The 22,341-nt window shown below is 40.9% G+C and overlaps 1 protein-coding gene across 7 annotated transcripts in view; it reads left to right on the top strand.

The window, feature by feature from the left end:
• AGAP1 (ArfGAP with GTPase domain, ankyrin repeat and PH domain 1) overlaps nucleotides 1-22,341 on the top strand; it is a 354,680-nt gene that overhangs the window by 245,349 nt on the left and 86,990 nt on the right. For 5 of the 7 annotated variants that reach the window (XM_082763867.1, XM_082763866.1, XM_082763864.1 and 2 more), the window contains 2 exons: nucleotides 738-899; nucleotides 19,179-19,340. In XM_082763867.1, coding sequence (XP_082619993.1) covers nucleotides 738-899; nucleotides 19,179-19,340 — 324 coding nt within the window. The remainder of the gene's footprint in view (nucleotides 1-737; nucleotides 900-19,178; nucleotides 19,341-22,341) is intronic. The other 2 variants (XM_082763868.1, XM_082763865.1) reach the window with 1 other exon arrangement.

The following is a 22,341-nucleotide window of genomic DNA, read 5'->3' as shown; positions in this document are numbered from 1 at the left end:
TTCTAGTGCTTACTCTTTAACACTGCTTTTCTCTGTATCTCACCCTTTGTGTATTAAGCTGTTAGAATTGTGAAAGGTGCATTTCTGTGGGCTGGGACATAGGAATTATATTCACAGTCTATGGAAGGAGCCTCCATGGTGTGCTTTTTGTGTCTCGATACTGCTTTAATATTTAAAAATCTGGAGAAGTTTTTGCTTGGTCTTGCAGCAGTAGTAGTTACTTGCTTGCCATCCCTGTATCTTGGCTTTGGGGGACATAATTATTTGAAATTTTATTTAGAGTTCAATCGTTTTAAGCTCCTCAGGTTGAGTGGTTGTCTCGCCTTGGTTGCTAGTGTCAGCAGTGAATTTCAGGGAAGAATTTCTTTTCCATGCTCAGTCTGTCTTCTGTGTTATACCTGTAACAGTGGAGAACCTATACAAAATGTGTCTGGTCATAGGGTTGTCAAAGCTTGTGTTTTCCAGTAGATGAATGAACAGAATGAGCTGAAATCTGGAAAATTTAGGCTATTTTATTGTCAGAAGTACCTGGTGAGCTTTGAGTGGGCTGCTGAAATCTGTGGTGCCCCAAGCTGGTTGCTGGACTGCTGTCTTCAGAGTTTCAGGGAGGGCTGCGCTGGTTTTTGTGTTGGTTAAGTACTTTCTTTTTCTGCTCTGTTAAGATGCACCCATCCATCTTCATGTAAATCAATTTTTATCTTCTCTATTGACACGATTTGTTTTCCATTTATGTCTAGGGAACGTGACTACTAGCACATCTGTGTCTCAGATGGCCAGTGGCATCAGTCTAGTCTCCTTCAACAGTCGTCCGGATGGTATGCATCAGCGCTCTTACTCGGTCTCCAGTGCAGATCAGTGGAGTGAGGCAACAGTCATTGCAAACTCTGGCATTAGCAGTGGTAAGAAACCTGGAGCTTGTGGGGGTTGTCTGCTTTGGGGTGAAGGGAATTTGGTGTTTTGCAGTTAAAAGAATAAAACAAAAAACAAACCTGATGGTGATCACGCAGATGTTTTGTTGGAAGCCAGACTCCTAGCATCTGAGAGGAAAAGGAGAAATTACATGAAAGAACAGATCAATTTGTTTTTTTTTTTTCAGTGGGAATAACTAATGTAATTATAATAATGCTCAATTTTAATTTCAGGTACATAATGTAGGTTATTCGCTTTGTATTCTTATTTGCTTATTCTGTGTGGTAGGTATTAGCAGTAAATTATCCTGCACATCTTTTCAGTGGTGTGTTTTCACTGTGGTCTTGCTTTAAAGGATGTGAATGACTGGCATACTTTTTTTTTTTTTTTTCCCTTCCTTTTAGTATTTTCTCTGCAGAGTGTTTTAACAGCATTAAAAGGAGTACACGCTATTCTGGATGGCATTTTGCAATGATGGCAACAGTGAGATAGAGAGGGTGTCCTTTTTAAAGGATATGTAGGATAGTAAAAAATAAAAATAAATATAAAAATGATTACATCTGACCTCAGTGGAGGGCAGAGGGGCAGTGCAGTGCAGCTCACATGCTGCTGGCCTGCTCTCAACACAAATTCGGACACCCCTGGGGCAGCCATGACAAGTGGGCTGGGACTGGAGAGCTGCTGATGGGGTGTGCTGAGGCACGTGGGTCTGAGCATGGGGTTTGTGATGGGCAATCACAGAAACCATGGAAATCTCATGAAACAGAGGGCAACAGGTGGAAAGGAGGTGTGTATGAGAGCACTGAGAAGAAACTGAGAGAGATTATGGATAACATGAGTGAGAAAGGTATGTAAGCAGGGAAGTAAAGTATGTAAGAAGGAGGCAGAAGCTCATGGTTGTGCCAAAAATACTGAGAATTACAGGAGCATGAGAACTATTTAACGTGTCCTGTATATGCTGTGTACGGTTTGTGTCTGACTGCAGCCCTCTCTCTGGGAGGGTTTAAGCAGCTTGGTACAGCTTTTCAGAGCAGCCTTCTGAAAACAAAGTTTAAAATCTTGGCCACCTCAGCTCTCAGGTTTGTAGTTGCTTAAGCACGGCTCTTTCTGGAGCTCTCAACTTGTGGCCAGCATCTTCAGAAGCATGGTGTTTGCATCAGGATGATACGGATTTTGATCAAGGGTTTTCTCAAGCCATCATCCTGCACTTCAGCCTACATGACAGCAAGAAATGCTTCTAAGCAGAGTGATAAAATTCAATGATATGGTTCACTTCTGTGTTCACCCAGCTTACCTGTTCCTTTGGAAACTGGTTAGTCTCCTAGGGCAGTCAGTGTTCTCCTTCTCCAACTTGTTTTTCTTCCAGCAAGGAGAGTATTTTCTCTTTCACCCTGTGCTAATGTACACGGCCCTTTAGACTAAACTAGTTTCAGTTAAGGCTGTGTACTCGACTCTCTTCTCCTGAGCTGCTTTGTTATTTTAACCTACCTCAATTCTACCCTCCTTTTTAAAGGTTGTACCAGACCTTCAGCTTCTTTGTGCCCTTCTTTTATACTGTAGCTCTTCAAAGAAAAGTTGCAGAACATTGTGTGTTTTCACTGGAATGAAGGCAAGTGAAAGACAAGATTTAGTGTCTGGTCTTCTACACCTGCCGTGCCTCCAGACAGGTGAGCAGGTACTGGCCCCTAGCCAGCTGCGGAAACTAAGGCTGTAGTGGGACTCCTTCAAATGCAGAATTCAGTGACTTCCTAGAAGTGCAATGTAATTAATATGTTGAAAAGTAGAAAAACAGCATCTTCCCTTTCCCTTTACTTTGTAATGCTTCGGAAAGATTTGCTGGGCTTGTCTTTTGCTCCTGGTACTACACCACAGCTAGCTGTAAATTACTGGTGAAGGGAACCTATTCTCCTACACAATCTCTGTACTCCAAATAGATGCAGTACCTTTTTTTGACTTGACATTCATATGTGATTACTTCTGGATCAAAAGAGATGACAGCTGGAATTATCTATGAAATATTAATTCAAAAAATGAAGATGACTAGTGGGTAGTTATGAATTAGCCTGACTTAATTTCTTGCAGAGGTTCCACTTTTTAGAAATAAGGGAAAGTTGCTTTATTTTCCTACGTGAAGGAAATTGTGCTAATAGTGAATTTTAGGCAACTAAATGCCAGCATAAACAGAGGTATTGTAATAAAACTGCTGCAAAACATCAAGAATAATTCATTTCTATCAGTGTATCATCTTTCAGTAAGCTCATAGATGTGTCCTTTATGCTGGCAAGTTGACGCATGAAAAACCCTTTTTAATTTCAGGGTTTTTTTCTCCATTAAAAGATTTTGAATTTTAGTCATAAAAAGATAATACTGTGAAAGCAGCAGGTATGGAGAGAAGCTAAGCATCTTTTGGAATTCAAATGCCAATGTACTGGAGGATATGTCTGCTTATTGTCACATGGTTTTATTGTAGACAAAATAACATATTGGGATTCAATTTTTCTCTGCACCTTTTTTTTTTCACATTAAATTAATACTTTGTGTGGCTCTGGAGAACTTTTCAAAGTCTTCCGAACCAGACCTTTGGTTTCCTGGGGCTTCTGTCTTTCAAGCAGCTGTGAACATCTCCTAATTAGATAAATTACTTTGTAGTGGGCAGAGCCACAAAACAGGAGGTGCTGGATAAATTAAAGGGGAAAAATAGAAAAATCCATTCTCTGAAATGGAATGCCCCACTGCTTTATGACTATTACTGTTGTAAGGTTTTACATTTAAGTACCTGAGGTTTAAAATTAAATGTCTAATATAATTTGGCACTGGTAACATGAAGCCTGTGACTGCCCTCAGAGAAAATCTAGACAGCTTAGTTCAGTGTTTCAAATTGCTGTCTGCTTGATAGTGAGCGCACCATGCGATTGGGTCACTATTTAGCTAAATACCACATGCTGTTCGGCATAATTTTAAATTCAGTAACATATTTGTCTTAAAACTTAGAAATTTAAAAAGACCGTTCCAGTAGTACATGAAAAATTAATGCTTTTTACATTTTTTTCTTACTCTTGTAAGTACTTGACAGAAGTAATTTTGGCAGCAAGAGAGAATAAAAACTGGGGGCAGTAAATCCCTGTCCAGGAACCTCTTGTGTGGATTCTTTATGGACCCAGAATTGATCTACATGTCAGATCCTGATGTAGTTTAAACTGTTTATCACCCTAATGGTAGTAGAGAGACCATGAACATCAACTTATAATCCTCCATGAAAGAAATTGGTGTTTGCAGTCAATGAAGGAGCAGCTTAGCTTTATTGATAGATTTAGAACAATTACTGCATCTGCAACTATTGGCTGATAGGTTTTCCTGGATCGGATTGGAAGCCTGTGATTTATTTATTTATTTATTTATTTTTGATAAATCTTGATGGATAATTTTTTCACCAGGAATTCTCTATTGTTGCTCTCTGCTGGGGAATAGCAGGGTCGTCTGGTGTCAGGAGAGCCGTTTGTCATCTGCTCAGGTGTCAAAGTTTGGTTCAAGACAAGGCATTTCTGTGTTACAGATGTGCCTTTGTGGCACACCTCTTAGGTCTCCTGATCGGTACGGGAAAGAGATGTACATCTGCATGATTCCTCTTCTGCACCTTCAGCTCTTACTTTATTCCTTACATTCTGCTTGTTTCACGAGCTTTCTTAGCTAGAAAAAGTAGGGCTGTTCTGAGGAATCTCGGAAATGCTGGCCGGGAATACTGCTGTGAAGCATCTGAAACTTGAGCAGAAAACAGCTTTCCAATGGATTAATGATTAATATTAACTAATGGTGTTGCTGCCATTAATGAAAGATGGTGCTGTCTGTTCTTCAGTCTTTTACAATTTGCACATCTTTTTAAAGAACTTGAAGGACAGGTCCTCAAACTTAACAGCAGTGTGTGTGTGTTTTTTTTTTTTTAAATGGAAGAAACCACAGCCAGCTGTATTAGATAGCAAACAAATTAAGTTCACAAGACTTAACTCACAGAAAAATGAGGATGAAGAATTAGCGTATTCATTCTCTTATTAAATGTTAAGATTTTCGGTTTGGCTTCTGTGCCCTGAGAAATATCAGTCAAGAATTCTTTAGAGAGACAATCTTAAGTGTTTTGCATGGGATGGGGATTTCTTTACTCTGGACTTCCAAACTCTCTTTTGAATTCCAGCATGATATAAAATTCTGCAGATATAAAATAAATCAAATATGTGTTTAAATATCATCCACTTAGGTTTTATCACTATACGATTGCTTCTACAGGCCATTTGATCTCTGCTGTAATTTATATAAATTGTAATACCTGGTGTCTTTTCAGTTTCTAACAGTTTGATGTTAGGGTTTATTAATGTGAAATTGAGTTCTCACTGTGCCATGGGGTATGAGAGGTCATTGGAGTGTTTATATTAATGCAGACCTTACAACTTGCCTTACTTTTCTGTTCGTAAGCACTTGGAATGATTAAATGGGGAAGTCTTGTGCTGTACGTTGTCGTACCACTTCCATTTCAAAACTGAACCAGAAAGCATGTTTTAGAGTTGTTTGAATTCAATAGGCAAGTTCTCGACTAGGATAAATTACGTAATTTCAAATCCATTTATAGAATTTCAGAATTGTGTTAAGTGGATATAAATGGCTGAGGCTGGAAAAGCTTTTTCATCCTTCTTAAAGAGGAAATAATTAACTGAAAAGCAAATACAAAGAAAATTCCTCATTTTTCTAGCTGTTCTATAGCTGCTCTGGTGTTTCCTGCAGTTTGTTAATATGTAATACTGTAAAATTCACCACATATTAGGAGGTATGTGTGCAAGGAGTTTACATTGCCTTCAGGAAGAGGAAGGAAAAAGGAACATTCATATACTTTTTACGCCCTTTAGTGATCAACAAACAAATCACTTCAGGGTAAACCCTGCTAACAACCACATAAACCTATTGCCTTTATTTTCTAAACAGTCTAACGTGCCTTGAGGAAACCTGGGTTTTAAAGGACTGCTTTTTTAGCAGTTTCAGAAAATCGGCCCTTTCAGCCTGAAGTTTCATACTCAGAAAGTTCCAGGATCACACTCCAGGTGACGTCCTTGACAAGCTCTTACCTGAAGCACCTCAGTCAAGCAGAAGGATTGCACAATCAGTGCCTATGCCTTTACTCAGTCTCAGGAGGGAATAGGAAACTGTTTTCTCACAGCTGCTGTGGCACCTTCTCCCCAGTTAGCTGTGGCTAATAACACATGGCAAGAATTATCCTGCAGGACTTCAAGGTTCAGATTGACTTTAGTTTATACGCAGGGAGATGCAGTTTTGTGACCTGTGGTTCCCCAAAATAATGTAAGACATGCTGGAAAGAGTAAGTGCAGAGTGTGGATGTGACAAGTAAGTTCCTTATAGTAATAAGTTGATCTCTAACTTCATCTTTGGTTTCAAAGCCTATTACAAGTTGCTGTACCTCACTCTTGAGGAAGAGGACAGGAATCTTCCTATTGTGTTTCCCTGGTCAAAGAAATTTGCCCAATTCCCCAAGCAGCCTGCCACAACCGCCTTGTTTTGCCTGGCCTTCACTTGCACAAAATTGGGTTGTTTCTAAGCATCCTGTACCTCACGCTAGGATCCTCACGATGAAGTGGGTGAGGTAGGGGTCTTGGTGCTCTCCTAGGAGCAAGACATTGCAGCGAGATGTTATTCTGTGGTGGTCTTGTAGGTATGCCATGTGTTGTGTTTCCATTGCAGCATGATGAACGGGAGCCTGATGATACCCAAAGCCTCTCTGAAATTTAAATGAGAACCTATAAGACGTGTTGTTTCATGCTAGTTTCTATAACTCTTTAGAGGAGAAGGCAGCGTATCACTTTGGTGCTTGGCTAGAAACGGGAGGTCAGCAAGGAAGTGTAAGTATTGTCTGATCGAGAATTAGTTGGGAAGGTGGCACATTGCCTGTGCCCAACCTGAGCTGGAAGGTAAATTTGGAGAGGAAATGTGAAGCTTCTGAGATGTAGGCAGATGTCCCTTTTCTCTTTGCAGTGAGCTTTCTTCTCCAAAGAATGAGGACAAGTTGTCTGAGAAAGGCTTCAGAGCATTAAACCAAATGATGTACCTTGTATTTTCTGGGTACTTATTTGTTGCCCAGCTGATGTGCATGAGGAAAACCTGTGCTGTCATGCAGATGAAGAACACTGTGAGGCTGTACTGCAGGCAAAAGAGGAAAAACCTCTGCAATCCACTCCTCTGGTGCAACGGGGGTTCGAACACTGCTGGCTTGCTTTCTGCTCTCAGCATGCCTTTTTTGCCAGGTTATCCAGGCTGGCGTTGCAGTTCAATGGACCTCAAACTGCAGACGAACCGTTGCCATTGGGTCCCACTGGACTCCACATCCAGCACAGAATGTATTACTGCAAGATGAGCTGAAAGGATGAAATACATGAGAGCAGTTCCTTGGTCCTTGTATCCGTGATGAAGGGGGAGAGATGGTGCTGATGCTTTGAGTCATTGGCAGTGAGCTGCTGCTCGTGAAAGGCTTAAACTGAGCTGCACTGAGGTTTTAGTTCAAGAAGGGTTTTGGGAACATGGGCATTTCTGCACAACTTTGGGTTTGAACGAAATATTTCTATACTTACTTAGCGGTGCTGGTTAAATACTGCGTTATGTTATATGGATTTTTACAGTTCTGCAGCTCTCCAGAAAACCATCTGCTTTTCCTGTTTAAGATCATCTTCTTTCCAAGCTCCCCCCACCCCCAATTAAAACATAAAGAATTGTTGCATGTTTCAATTACATCCTGTGCTTGGTTCCACAATGGCAAGAAATGTGAGTTTTCATCTTCAGATAATTTGACATTGGCAACCTCATGCTCATCTTAATCTTGTTCACAGCCTGAAGTGCCAAATGTCTGTCAATAAATTGTTTATGTGACTAAATTAACTTTGTGAGTGGAACTATAAAGCTTTGCTTTTCCCGACATTTACTTACGGATGCTTAAATGCATATTTTGCATTTAGTTTAGCTTAGTATTTAAACAGAAATAGGAACGTGTATGGCATGTTCCACCTAGTGGGAGGGGAAAAAATCCGGTTGCTGATGTTGATTAATCTGACACGATTGTCCAGCTTTGGTCAATGAATCTGTGCTTTTTCTGCCTGTGGCTGGGTTTGGTTGTCGCACCTTCTCTTTTTGTCCCCAGACACTCCCCACCCAAGAGGAGAAAAACCAAACAAACCTCAAACCAAAGCAGTTCTGTTTGTTACGGAGCATAAACTTTAGCCTGACAGGGTTGGGAGAACAGCGAACGTGCTCTTGATCAGGCTTTAAGCTCCAGCCTCGGAGAATGCTGCACTTTTCTGACCTTTCAGGTGCGGGGTTAGTATGGTGCAGTGCCACTCATGGGATGTAATCATCCCCAAAAGCCAGCACTTAAAAAGAAAGGAAAGGGGATACCTGGCACTGATATCACTGGAAACATGTGGCACTTTTACCTTCAGGTTGTGTTTAAATGTGTATCTCCACAGCTGCCTCCCCGTCTAACAGCATCTACAAACTGGTTGTCTGTAGCGCAGATGCTTGATGTTTGGCAGATACAGCACATAAAAGTCTGTAAAATATACTTAGTTCTCTGTTTCTCTGTATTAGTATCTGTCAGAAGGGAGGGTTAATGCTGCAGATGACTGTGCCCCTGTACAAGATGAGTTCTTCATCAGGAAAGCAGTCCTGTAATCTCATTTGTATAAAGAGGGAGTTTAATCTTTCAGATATATTTTTTGTTGTTGTTGTTTCTTGTTTAAGATTGCTTTAATCTTAAATGTTTGTAGTTCTGGAATGAGTTTTGCTGTGATCTTTCTTGGCAGGTGAGTCACCAGATGGTGTGAGATATACTATCAGCTGTGATTGTTTTTCCCAGTATCTCAGAAATAAATGTGACCTGTGGTCTTAGAGCACTGTAATAGTGACAGAGGCATCAACACATTGACTACATCCAGCAGCAGCAGGAGCACAGATCTTTTGGCACGAGCTATTAAAAGTCGAAGAGCTGCATTTGATTTAAGGATGCCTATACACATTCAGGAGTGATATATCTTGATAAATTATAATTGTAAGGAAATAAGTGCACAAGCATGATTCACACAATATCCTACAGGAGCTTATGAACTTAAAAAAATAACTTTATATTATTTTCCACAAAAAAAAAAAAAAGTCAGAGAGAGATGTTCTCAGGTCAACCTATGGGAAAGACATAACACTTCCCGTATCTTAGGACCTTTTAATTAAGACTTAATAGAGGAAATGAGTAAAATACCCAGGTTAGAACACTTTTATTTTTCTTAACCATTCAGTTTTATCTAAATTTTTATCATCTAAATTTAGATAATAACAGTAAAATAAATGTTAAATTTAGGTAAAGTTTAGTAATGTTTTAAACACAAGGTTGAGAAGGTAAAAGGTTACATTGGGAATTGAAGTAATTCCCAATTTCAGATTTTTTTTGTGTCCGTACTTTTGAAGTTGAAACAGCTGCTTGTAGTAATTAGACTTCTTGTTTAATGTATGTCCAGAAGCACAGTGCTTTGTTTTGCCAGTATCTGGATGAAGCGTGTGCAAGAAACTCAGAAGATGCTTTTATTTCTTCTCAGGCTTAATGAAGTTTCTGTTCCAATTAACATGAGTGCTTGCCTCATCAAGCATGTCTGTTTGCAGTCTCGGTTTCTTTCCAGTCCAGATCACAGAGCACTGGGTACGGGGATGTTGTGTATACTTTACCTATGGAATCCAACACTTCAAAGCTTCTTCACAGTATGTACGGATCAAGGAGTGAAAGAAGCCTCTGTTAAATCTGATACACATCCCCTTCACAACCTGCTGATTGTTGGGGGACAGCTGAAGCACGGAGGCTCGGACTTCCTGCAGGTGGAAGAGCATCTCCTTTCAAGTCTGCGGGCTGTTCATTTGTTACAGTTGATCTAATCCCTTAATTCAGTGATGGTGTGTGCCACCCACAGTCCGCACTGATGAGGAGTATCCAGTTTACAGGTCTGTCAGTTGAGGCTGTTTGTGAGTGACTTTTCTGAGGCACGGATATTGGGAGACCAAAAGAAGGGCCCTGACTTCAGTTATCCTAAACTCTCAAAAGAGCTGGGAAAAGCTGTAAGCAGTACTTGATAAAATAAAAAATAAAAAATAATTTAAAAATGTTTGTCAATAATATTTGTATCCTCTGACACATAAAAGGGAACAAGGACGTAGTTTTACGTGAAGAGCAAGATGTGTTTTCCTTTTCAGCTACAGCCTGTTGTAAAAGTATGGTTTTTTTTGCCTTTCAGAGCATCGTTGGTGTTGCTGTCATTATTTCTTGTCCTTTCTGATGCTTGTGGCATGCATTACCAGGAGAGCCGTAGCCTTTTCCTACCTAGCATGATGTACTTAGCTCTCTATTTAGAATACAGCAGTTGTCCAGCTTAAGTTGGAAAATGTTAACAGTAAAAAGTCTCTTGGCTTTTCCAAAACGCTGATATTCAGGCTTGTCACAGAAGTCCTGTGGACTGACAGTTGAGTTTGCTGATCTCTTCTCAATTACCAGTGACTGGTTTTGATGCTTGAAGTTATGCAGAGGTTATGCAGACTGAAGGTTAAAGTATAAGGCTAGGGCCAGAATACATGGCTCTTTTTCTGGCTCTGAGCATTTCTTTGAAGAGAGTCAGTTCTTCCTTTATTTCAACGTAAGCAGAGTAAGGCACACAAGGTAAATATTTTAGTAGAAATTGGTTCAGTAAGGCATACATTCATTATTTCCCAAGTGCCTTGAGACCTCAAGGCTCTGTTTCAAAGCAAAATGTTGATGAATGAAGTTTTTTGCAATCAGAAGACAATGCTGATTGTTAGATCAGGGCGGAGCTCTGACCCCGTCTTTGTAGTTGAGGTGAATTTATTATTCACATCATTTTGACTGAGGATATAAATTAGTATTTTTTCACACAGTCTAGTATGTACTTAATCATTATCTAGCTTGCTCATCCAGGATGTGTTTTTTTTAGTGGTACTCCAAGTGTTTATTTTCCTGCAAATCACCGTTAATTGGGATGGTCTTGATGGGGTCACTAGGTACAAAAAACAGCACTTGGTAATTGTTGCTGAGTATCTGCCTGGCTTTGGAGGTTTCAAGGCCATCGAGACCAAGAGGCAGAGAGACTAGCCAACACATATCCTGGGATCAAAACAGGAGATTCTGCCCTAAAACCAATCACAGCCGTATGGTCTGCCCTTAGAAGGACCATCCATCCTTCGTTGTCAGTGGGGTGGCTAGGAGCTAGTTACCTGAATGAGCTAATCCCCAGGGCAGCTGTATTTTGTAACACTCCTTGCCTCTCCGTTTTGCATGAAGGTGACGGGTGGGAGAAGCAATCCCTGTAGCATCATCCACGCTGCTGTAGCAATTCACGGTGACACCATGTAAGAATCACATCCATCTTCTCCACAGATCTGAGCCTGCCCAGAAAAAGCTAGAGAATCAGACATCCCTTATACATCTAGACTCTAAATCCATTCAGTGAGAGCTAGGACGTTGCTTTGCCTTGGTGCGTGGTGGCATCCAAGACTTTTTCTATTTCGTTGTCCAAACAGCTTGTCACATTTGGTCTTTCCACAGGGCATATTCAGCATACATACAGCTAGTCTTCACCGCGTTGGCAACGTAGTGGGGTCACTTAGGGAAAGATGCTTCCTCTCCTTGTATCAGGTCATAAACTTCTCCTGGACACAAGGAGCTCGCTTCGTGAGATGGCTTTGAAAGGAAGTTAACTGGATGTGGTTTCCCCTTTTCTTGCTAGCAGCGTGCAGATTTCTAGGGAGCAAATGTGCTTTGCGAGCACAGTAATACATTGCTCCTTAGGAGGGAAAATGTAGTGAGCAACGTTCTTTTTTTTCCTTTTTTTTTTTTTTTTTTAAACACTGTGTTGTATTCTTTGCTTTCATGCCTCCTTTATGATGGCCAGACGTTGCATGTTAGTAGGAAGTGAACTAGAGGTAACTTTGTCTTTCCTTCAGATAAGAAAGATTGTAACAAGTGTCTTACTATCCTTGAAATTATTGAAGCCAGTCCTTCCGATGTATGTGCCATAGTGTGATGAGACTAACTTTCTCTCTCAAGTCTGTGGATTATGTCCCTTGCTTGTCGCAAAGTGCCTTATTAGGCTGCCAAGTGGAAATGATCCTTTCATGCCAAACATGCCTTCAGGTCTGCTTTGCTTGAGGCATGCTAAGATGTATCAAAAGCCAGAACCTCCAAAAGTAGGGAAATCTTTTTTGTCAAGAAGGAACCTTTGTTTTTCTTATTTAATTGAAATTGCCATTAGAGGAAAGGAGACGGTAACTTGGGCATTCAGTGGGGCTTTCTGTACATGACAGGATAGCTTTGTGATTTACAGGCTCTAGACATAAGGCTGGAAAAATGGTAGACGCCGTGGAAAGAGAATACTCCTGAGGCTCTTTCATCTCCATCCCACAGTTCTGCTCAGAGCTTCCTTTTAATTTCTTTCAGTGCAGCAGGTTAATTTAAGCCCTCAATAGCTTGAATGTCCGAGCTAAATCCAGCTAATCAATGACCAAATGTGCCCGATTTCTGCTGAAGGTGTGAGCCGGGTGTACTGGAAAAATATTTGCATTTTTTCCTGTATGCTAAAATCTCGTGCCACCCTGTCTCCCCCACTCACAAGTGTTTATCATCGTCTGCAGGCTTCTGCCGAGCTGCACTTTTGACAGGTTTTTAATGTCAGCCCTGTACATCCGTGCCTGGCTCCAGCCTTACGCAGTCATTGTGCAATTGCAGCATCCCTTTAACTTCAGTTTGAGGCAGAGTAGGAATATAAAGAACTTGATAGAACATTTATGGTAATAGCTGTAAAGAGAAGCTGTAGAGCATTGGATTTCACAGCCAGAAAAATCTCAGCTCAGGGAAATAGGTCTGAAATACAACTACAGATGGTTTTAGTCTATTGCTTCCCCGTTTAAATAAAAGGATTGCTTTTCTCGCCTCTATTTAAAACACATGTGTAGAAGATGAAAGTGTCCAGCTATTTTTTTATTATTCAGTCCACCAGCTACCGACATCTTTGGCTTATTTCATTTCAACACTAATAGCATAGTAAAAGTTCTGAAACACGCTCGTTGGATTCAGCCTTCCTTGGGTCGTGGCAAAGATTCCTGCTGCAGCCAGAGCTGTTGCTGTTGTTTTCGTCATCAGTGCTTTCTTTCTCTGTTGAACCTGGCGATGTTAATTGTGTTGCTGCTTCTGCTCTTTAATTGATCCCATTCACCGTTCCTGCTTTTGTGTAACGTCTGACTTCTTGTCACTTCGGAAAATCAAAAACCCAAATTAATCAATCTCCAGCCTCTTGGGAATAAGGCCGCATTAGGGAGCTGGGCTTGACAAAAAGTCTAATTTCACTTTGAAAGCCTGTTGGAAAATTTTAACAAGAAGATGCAAGAAAAATGTAAACCAGATCAAGCTTGACTTTGGTCTGTGGAGAATAGTATCACCTGTTGAGTTTGTTTCAAGTTTTTGTAAATAGGTGATTTGACAAAAATATAAAATAAATCAAAAGACACAAAGATAGAAAAGGTCAGAATATCCTTGTTTCCACTTTAAATCGTTACACAGGAGAGAAAAGGTTGTGTGTGAGAGAGAGAGAATAGGAGCTGTGGGCCAAAGACGAAGCTTCATTCGCACACTTTTGTATCTCAGCTCAGCCTTTGTGCTGTGCTATTCCTGTACAATTTATGTTGCCCGTTTTCCTCAAACTTAGGTCACCCCCGGCTTTTTGCCCTGGCTTGGGGCTCTCCCACCTGCTTTTTCTTCCTAATTTCTCCCCCCTCTCAAATCCAGCAGGGCTCTTGCGACGTCCTTAGCACAAATGGAGTTGTCTTCGGGATGTTTGTGGAGTGTGTTCCCCAGAGGAGAGCTTATAAGGGAATAAGAAGTGGGATTTTTGCAGAGTGTTAACTTTTACAAACATCGTATAGTACTGAGAGAGGCTATCAAACGTGTTTCAGATGGCAAATAAAGTGCAGTACAACAGCACAGCCCTTGAGACTCTGCCGAGGATTGCTTGATTTCTTTTTTCATTTAATGTTCCATCTCATAATTCTGGATTGTAGTTTTAGACAACGTATTTCTTCCCTTCTGCCTCTCATTTCTCCTACCAGTATTTGTCATAATTGAATGGAATTTCTTTTATGACTATAATTAAAAAATGCATCTAGGAGAGAGGCAGGCAAGGAACTTGGTTTGCATAATAACAGCTGCATTGGCTTTTTTTGGTTTTGTAATTTCTACCAAATGAGTGATAGTCTTGAACAAGGAGACCCTTACACCATGTGCCATGCACTTACAAAGAAAAATCCACACTTTGACAACAGAGTGATCATTTTTGATATCCCATCTCATGGTAACTTGAGGGTAGCAAGCTTCACTTGTTGCTCCAGATCATGGAGTGAGGTACTGAATGTTTTAAAAGGGCCTCGAATGCTTGTATAGATGTAGACTTACTCTCAGTATATGGTACATTGACTATTTTAACATTTTTCTGGAATGAGCACCTACACCTTTTCATAGCATTTTGCTTAGCACTTCTCCCACTCCTTGGTATAAGCTTGTTGGTGTTTCATGAACATCAGGCTAGAAGCTCCTGTTTTGTCATTGGCATGGGACGTCACCAAACGTGCATGTGCAAGCCACAGTGCCTTCCTGAAGGCATCACGAACATGCAGAGGCGAACCATGAGGGCCTGTGCTACACCAGCTCTTACAGGTGAGCCTTGTTAACTGCTCCAGCCCCACTGCTTGGCACTGGGGAGGGACAGGAGAGGCCCCGTGCCTTCTCAGCCATCTTCTGCAGGTGACGGCTGCAGCCCAGCCATGCTCCGTCCTGTAGGACACGACACTTCAGCAGTGTTGCTGCACGTCATTTACAAACCTGGCACGGCAGTTCGGGAGCAGAGGGTGTGCTGGTCGGCATAACTGGCTCCCAGCTACGTGGCAAGGAGAGAATTTTGTCCTTAATGCTGTATAATACAGACATACACCCTGCAGATGATGACCATCATCGAGTAAAGCTGCCCGTACAGTCCATCAAAAACTGCAAAGCTAATGATGGGCTGGGCAGATAATCGTGGGAGAGTTAATTGTAAGGTTCGATATGCCATCTTGTCAGCAGAGATAAGTTGTCACGTTTTCCACTTGAGCTGAAACTAAATGATTGTAAAATAAGTTATGAGTGTCCTTGGGCCTGTCTGCCAGAATGATGGCTAAGAATACATTCCTGGCCCATCAGTCTCAAGCAGCCTGCTTGATATTTATGCGAACTGAATGTTATTTTATTCCCCCTCTAGTCATGCTTGTCAGCTTCCCGAGTGAAAAGTGAAACTGCTTCTTTGACTCATACTTCAAGTATTGAAGCTCGGAGAGGCTGCAGATTGTTATTATTATTGCTAGTATTATATATTTTTTTGGGTGTGCGTTGAACATTGATGCCCGATTGGGAAGAACTAATGGCTGACATTGAACGTACAGGATGGCTGCAAAACAGCCCATCCCAGCCCAGTGAGACGCGTCTTATGAGTGCTCGTGCCTCTGTCAAAGCTGGTTTAGATGTGGAGTAATGAGGCGCTTGCTTTTTTAATTTGGCGTGCCTTTTTCTTTTCCTTTTTTTATATTTAATAGCGCCGGCAGTGGTCGTCTGTTCTCACGCGTGGTAATTGATACAAAATAAAATGCATTATTTGTATTCAGTCAGGAGTATGAAATTGCTTTCAGCGGGCTGAAGCCTGAACTCATTTACAGTTTTCCGAAGCAGGGCTTTCAGGAGCCCTCTTTTCAATTTGAAGAATACCTTGTCAGGCAAGAGAAGTAGTCGGAAATGGGAAAGCACGGCGCGTAAGCCTAGCACGTTTTGATTGCTCATATTTTAAGCTGGTGGAATGTTAAATAACTCCCATCTCCAAAGGGTGGTCCGGGAAGCTGGGATGCAATGCGGGGCGTTCGTGCACCAGCAGCATCAGCTCGGCACCTGCATACAGGCGATGCGTTCCCCTCCTGGTTAGGGGGAGGGAATACCTCGGGCTCTTCCCGTCAGCATGGCGTGACCCAAGGACAGCAGGTTATTACCAGGCTGTTATTCCCTGGAAAGGGCTGCGGAGCACGAGGATTTACCGTAGTAGGGTAATTCTTCAGGTCCGCAGCGCGAGTAGTTGGACTGCACGTTTATAAGCATCGTCGTTTTTGAGAGCTCATAAACAGGCTTTGTTTGCATAATTTATAGTCCGGAAATTGGACTAAGCTGCAGTAAGCACACAGGTTTACATGAGTGTTTTTTAGCAAGGAAGGGTTTTGGAGGATGCCCCTCCATGTGCTACTGGGAGGGCTTGCAGATGTACGCAGAGCTGTTACGAATTTGCCTTTTTTTTTTTTTTGGAAATCTGACTGTAGCTTACAACAAGCTCTCAACCATTGTGCCTGTAAGAGTGCTGAAACATACACTCTGCCATTTTGTGGCACAGTGTGGTTTCTTCTACATTTCACAGGTCCTGCTCAGGGCATCGTGACTGACGTTCAGGCTGTCGTACGGCGTTGAACGTAGCGTGCGTACTCCAGCCCCACACATGGGAGCACTGGCAAACTCAGGCATGCAGCTCCAATATTTGGGAGCAGCCTTTTGAAAGGCATGGGGGAGACTGGTAGAGATGAGTTTTCCTGGATGTTTTCTCCCCCAGTAAAATGGGATAATTTTTTTTTTTAAGTGAAAGCTGAGAACTAGAGGCCTGTCTGTGTGCTACATTGCTCATATTTTCTGAGGGGGGGAAGCGAAGCATTTTTGAGAGATTATATTACATTCTTGCTGGCATACTCTCTGGGATTTGTCCATGATATTTATGAATTGCCATGTCCTGGCGTGTTTTTCTTGACTTAGAAAGCAAATTAAAATCAACGAGACACAGAGTTTGCTACCACAGATGAGCAGCACCTTGCAGTATCCAACTCTGCAGCTGACCTGTGTCAATATGAGAATTTTCATTTCATTGCTGCAAAGTTTGGTGTTTATTTTTGTTTTATTTTATTTTTGTGTGCCCAATGCAGGAAGCCTTCCTAAGTCTCTAACTGGAGGAAAATATTTAGACCTGGAAGTAATGAACTTGCGTCCTTGTTCATGCCTCTGTATTGCTGTCACCCTCTTGTGAATCTCCCCTTCTTTCAGTGTCAGGGAGTAAAAGGTGCCAGTATCCCCTTTGCCAAATGCATGATGAGCACAGGTTTGGTTTCTCATCAGGGTTTGCCTTCCTCTCCACTTGGAGAGGTGGTAAAGCTTTGCAGGATAACTGCTTTCAGCATTTCTTGTTCAAATACTTAAAAAAAAATCTCCTGTACAGGTATATACTTCCTTTTGTGGGTAAATACTTGGTTATTGGTTTCAGAATAGGAGGCATAGGGGAAAAGAACAAAAATCCTTTCTATAAAGGCTATGGATGGAATTTGATTTGGGCCTCATTGACAGCCAATTAACTATATAATATGTCCTGCACCAATAACTTGCAGCTCAACTTTAATAAACCTATTAAATAAACTTTAGAACGATAAATAAATAAATGTTTCTTTGCCAAATTGACATTTGTACAGGGATTTAACTACTCAAAAAATAACATCTACTCAAAAAATAACATCTACTTTTGAAATAGTCTCTGACTTGACATTTTTGTAATATATGAATTCATCTGAAGTGCAGCCCTGGTTTGGTGTCTAACCAAGGTTCTGGAAACTGCTTCCCTTTAAATAATATCCAGCACTTCAAGTAAAGTATAGGAAGTTACATGGAATTAATATATATTGAAATGTGTTTAGCACTAATCACAGCCAGAAAATCATTTGCTACTAAACTAAAATCCTTGGGGAAAAATACTAGATTAAGGTTACTTGAGTACTTGCTATGTAAAAGAACTCAGGAAGTGACTAAAACTTGAAGTACGTCCTCATTTGCTAAATTTTTGTTAAATATTGCTGTTAGATGTTTCTTGGCTTAAAAAGAGAGAGAACTAGCTGTGTTTCTTGCAATTGTTCTTGATGTCCTTTCAGTTCGTATCAAGATATATGTGGGTTTTGAGATTTTTTTTTTTGAGTTCTTAGTGGGTAAGAGATGCTGAGGATCACAGTTCCAGTGCATATCAGGTGATTTGTTCTTTTGGGGTTTTATCCTAGCAAAGAAATGAGAAGATTGGTTTGTTGTTTATTAAAAATGCACGACCTGCCTGAGTTGGCCTTCGCTTCCTTTGTCACTTTGATGTCAACCAGAGTGGCAGGGAGTGCTTGATCCACTGATCTGTCTGTCCTCAGCCTGGGGGGAGTCTGCTGGTGCCGGTGCCTGTTACAGCCCTTTGCACTGAGATCCACCAGAGATCTCAGTCAGTCAGTGTGGATGAAAACTCCTTGGTTACTGCACAGCAAGTTTGTCCTGGGACATGCTGTGGCCCCAGGGAGGTCATTTTATTTTGTGCTACTCAGGTGTTACTACAGTGTATTACTACCAGCTATTACATGAGCCAGGGAGTGGACTGCGGGTCTCTGCTGATGAGCAAGAGGCATCATCAGCCTCTCATATTTATTTGGTTGTATGGGCTACTTCGTGGGGATGGGTGAAAATTACTTGGTCATTAGGTCTTAAAACTGCGCTATGTTGTACGACCATAGAAAATACAGTGGGAAACTAAATAAGCTACTGAATGTGGGGTTTTTTGCTTATTGGGAACGTGTAACAAGTGACCTGTTACCACACAATATTAATTGTACCAGGCATATGTGAGTTGCACATATGGAAGAAGAGAGTTATTTTTCCACCTTGATTACTTCTACCACCTCATCCTTGTGTGTCTGTCTCTAATATTAAACAGAAACAGATAGTGAGCGTACAGTGGTTGTTGTGGTGACTCTGTACCATTTTGCATTAAAATGTGCTAGCACTACATGAGTAAATTTGAGGGTTAGTAAGATTTTTGTAAGAAAGAGCAATTGAAAGTAATAAAGTGATTTCCAAGTTGCTTATCTGTACCTTTTTGCAAAAGTAATGGATATTGTTAGAGGCTCTCCTGTAGTCACTGGAAGTCAAAGAGCTCAAGAGGTTAGCTGCTAACAGATAGTAAGGGGTTATATCTTGGATTCCAGAATCATTAATTTAAGTGATGCAGTATTTTTCCTTTTTTTTTTTTTTTTTTTTTTTTTTTTTTCCCAAACTGCAGATACTGGGTTAGGAGATTCTGTGTGTTCAAGCCCAAGTATATCCAGTACAACCAGCCCCAAACTCGATCCGCCTCCTTCACCTCATGCCAACAGAAAGAAACATCGCAGGAAGAAAAGCACCAGCAATTTCAAAGCTGATGGTATCTCAGGCACAGCTGAAGGTAAGCTTACTGGAAGGTCTGAATTTAGATAATATTTTGTCATTTATTCCAAAGGGCATTGTTAAGTACGACCCAACTGTGTTGTTGGTTTTGCATACAGAAGTTAAACAATTATATTTAAACAGATAAATTAAAGACGGATCTTCTAATGATGAAGCTCGGTGATATGTCGCATGACAGCGAGTTCTGCTGTCTGAAACATGTTTGGAACCAATTTTTTTAATTAAAAAAAAGTCTCCCCAGGCTGATACGGAGCATCATTAGTGGTAAAGGTAAGGTACAGGCATACTTGTAAGGTTTAAAAAGAAAGAAGTCAGATTCACTCAGTAGCCTATACATCATATTAGAATTTGTATATTTTCTCAGTGTTATTAAATCTAGTGTTACCTCTTCTGCTTAGACACATCTTGTGCTCTAGAATTGTGAATGCTTCTGATGCCCCTTATTGTTTGAATATTCAGCTGCTCAGGGAAAGATTATGTTATTTGAGGATAAAAAGGAAAGGGGAGAGTTTAAATGTTTGGGTTCTTTTATAAGAACCAGAAAGCAAAAGCCAAAAAGAACTTCTTTTTTTCCCTTAGTTTAGCTTACTATTTCCAACATGAGCACTGCTATAGCTGTTCAATGCCTTTCTGAAGGAGTAACAATGTGTACAGTGGCCAGGTATGATATAAAACATGCTTGTATCTTTAGAAAAGAAGAAAAGAAACATGCTAGGATTCAGCCAAAAGAGCTCCAGAAAAAAAAAGATGAACAAGGGTAGTTGGAAAGCTCAGAAACTGGGGAGTCAACATATAAGGAGAGATGAAAAAGGGAGACAATGGAATAACCTTGTTGGAAAAGGGGGAGTGTTAAGTAAGAAAAAGATGTGGCTGTAGGCATTGGAGAGTAAAAAAATAAAAAATAAAAAAATATAAAAAAAACAGCAAATTCAGTATCAAAGAGTGTTGGAACAAGTTCTGAAAAAAGGATGACAATTGCAGACAGCTGAAGAGGCATTAAAAATAGATGTGATAATAGTATACAACTGAGAAGGGGCATGTTAACTACTACTTAGTCATCCTTATTTTCCATTTATTTAATTTCCCAATTGCACTTCTATCACATACAGAATTTATTTCCTCAACTATCTATACAAATCCTTTTCTTAAAAAAAAAACAGGCTTTTTCATAATGGCTCCTGTTGTGTTCTCTTTCCAGTCATTTAACTATCTTTACTGTTAGTTTCCCCCTAGTTATGGCCTGCAGCCAAATTTTATTTTAAACTTCCATTTTTAATTTATCCTTTTTTTAACAATCCCCTTTACACCACTTATTTTCATACCTCAATGGCAAGTTACAGAGGGGATTTTTCAGAGCACTCACCATTTGTCCACGAGTATTTTGTGGAAGTCAATATGAATCAAGACCAGCTGGGTATCAAAAGCCTTTGAAAATCTCTTTCTAAGTAGTTAATGCATGTATGTTTTCTTTCTCCTGGTGAGCTTATTTTCACAAGTCACTGGAGCCTGAGCCTGTGTGGTCCTGGTTTGCAGGGAGACTTTTGAAGCACAGCAAGCAGTCGGGGATTTGCAGTTGTTGTGCACCTTGCCCTGAAATCCCTCTTCTGATTGGAGTGAGGAGTACGGGGCTCCTTTATCTGTCTGTTTTCTCTAGCTCTTCTCCTACTCTTCCAGCATCTTAACATGCTGGTCTGAAATCCTTTTACAATAACTTTACAAAACTGCCTCACTTCATATAAATGGGATAAACATGCTTTCAGAAGGGCAAGGACAAACTGATGAGCAACACCAAATCTTACATGGGCAGTTCTTAAAAGTAGCCATGAGTGCTGACATCTGCTATTACAGCTTTTCTATCTTGACATTAGCACGTTAGCTTTCATTGACCTGCCCCATCATGCTGCATGTCTTCTGCCATGGGCACCCTTTGGGGTTCACAGTTGCCTGAGTGCTTTTAAGCTGTCTTGGGTGGGCCAGAGTGGTTATTAAATTATTTTATCTTTAAAGTATCTCAGAACACAACCCAGTGAAAAGCTACTGATGGCCACAAGATCATTGCGAGGAACTCTGGGCACCTTCAACAGGTGACTAATCTTCCTGGCCTTTGAATTTGTAGCAAGGTTGGAGGAGATGGTTAGGACAACCAGCATTATCTGCCAACAGTGAAAGAGAAGCAGTGACACCTGCTTGAGCTCCCTGCCGCTTGAGAAGAAGGGTGTCTCAGAAAAACAAGTACATGTTGTAGATGCCCATAAAGTACTTTCTATAAAGACTAACAAAGGACAGAGAGGTGGTTTTGTTGTTTTGTTTTGTGGGTGTTGTTTTTTTTTTGTTTGTTTGTTTGTTTTTTCTTTCAAATTGTGGCATGTGGCTGCTTGCAACCTTTGTTAGTGACAGTTCGTCTTTATTTTCTGGTGCTCATGTTAGTGCAGGCCAAGAGTCATGTTTGATAGCCTTTGTTGTTGACCATAGTGGTAGTGTTGATCTCTCTGAGGTTGCAGTGATGCTGAGCAGTGGGAATACTTCCAGTCCCGGGACAACCTGTGTCACAAGCCAGCCTGCTGCTAGGGCAGGGTAGTCAGATGCTTCAGGTTGTGACACGTTTTTCTCCAAGATGGGGAAAGTAGCATTTTCACGACTGTCCTTTGATGTGAAGTAGTTTTCAGGTCAGTAATTCCGGCTTTTCTCAGGAAAGGCTGGGTTTCTCTTTTCTTCCATGCTTATCTAGAAATCTCCCCAGTAACCTGACAGATTTCCATTTTGATTTTTTTTTTTCCTCCACACTTGCAGTAGGCATAGATTTAAACCCTGTTATGTGTTTGGATTGCTGTAGTTTTGCAGACTGATCCAAATTAAGCAGTTTAAGGCCGATGCTCTGAGAGATGCATGCTTAGCCTTGGCAACTCTGATCAAGTTTCTGAGATAAGGCGGGTAACTTAGTGAACATGGGGTACACAAAAGTGTGTTGATAATGGTGGAAGAGCTACATCTTCCTTCTT

Source organism: Aythya marila, assembly GCF_965140915.1.
Source record: "Aythya marila genome assembly, chromosome: 6".
Taxonomy (NCBI): Eukaryota; Metazoa; Chordata; class Aves; order Anseriformes; family Anatidae; genus Aythya; species Aythya marila.
Note: the sequence above shows the minus strand (reverse complement) of the source record. Positions and strands in the feature narration are given on the sequence as shown.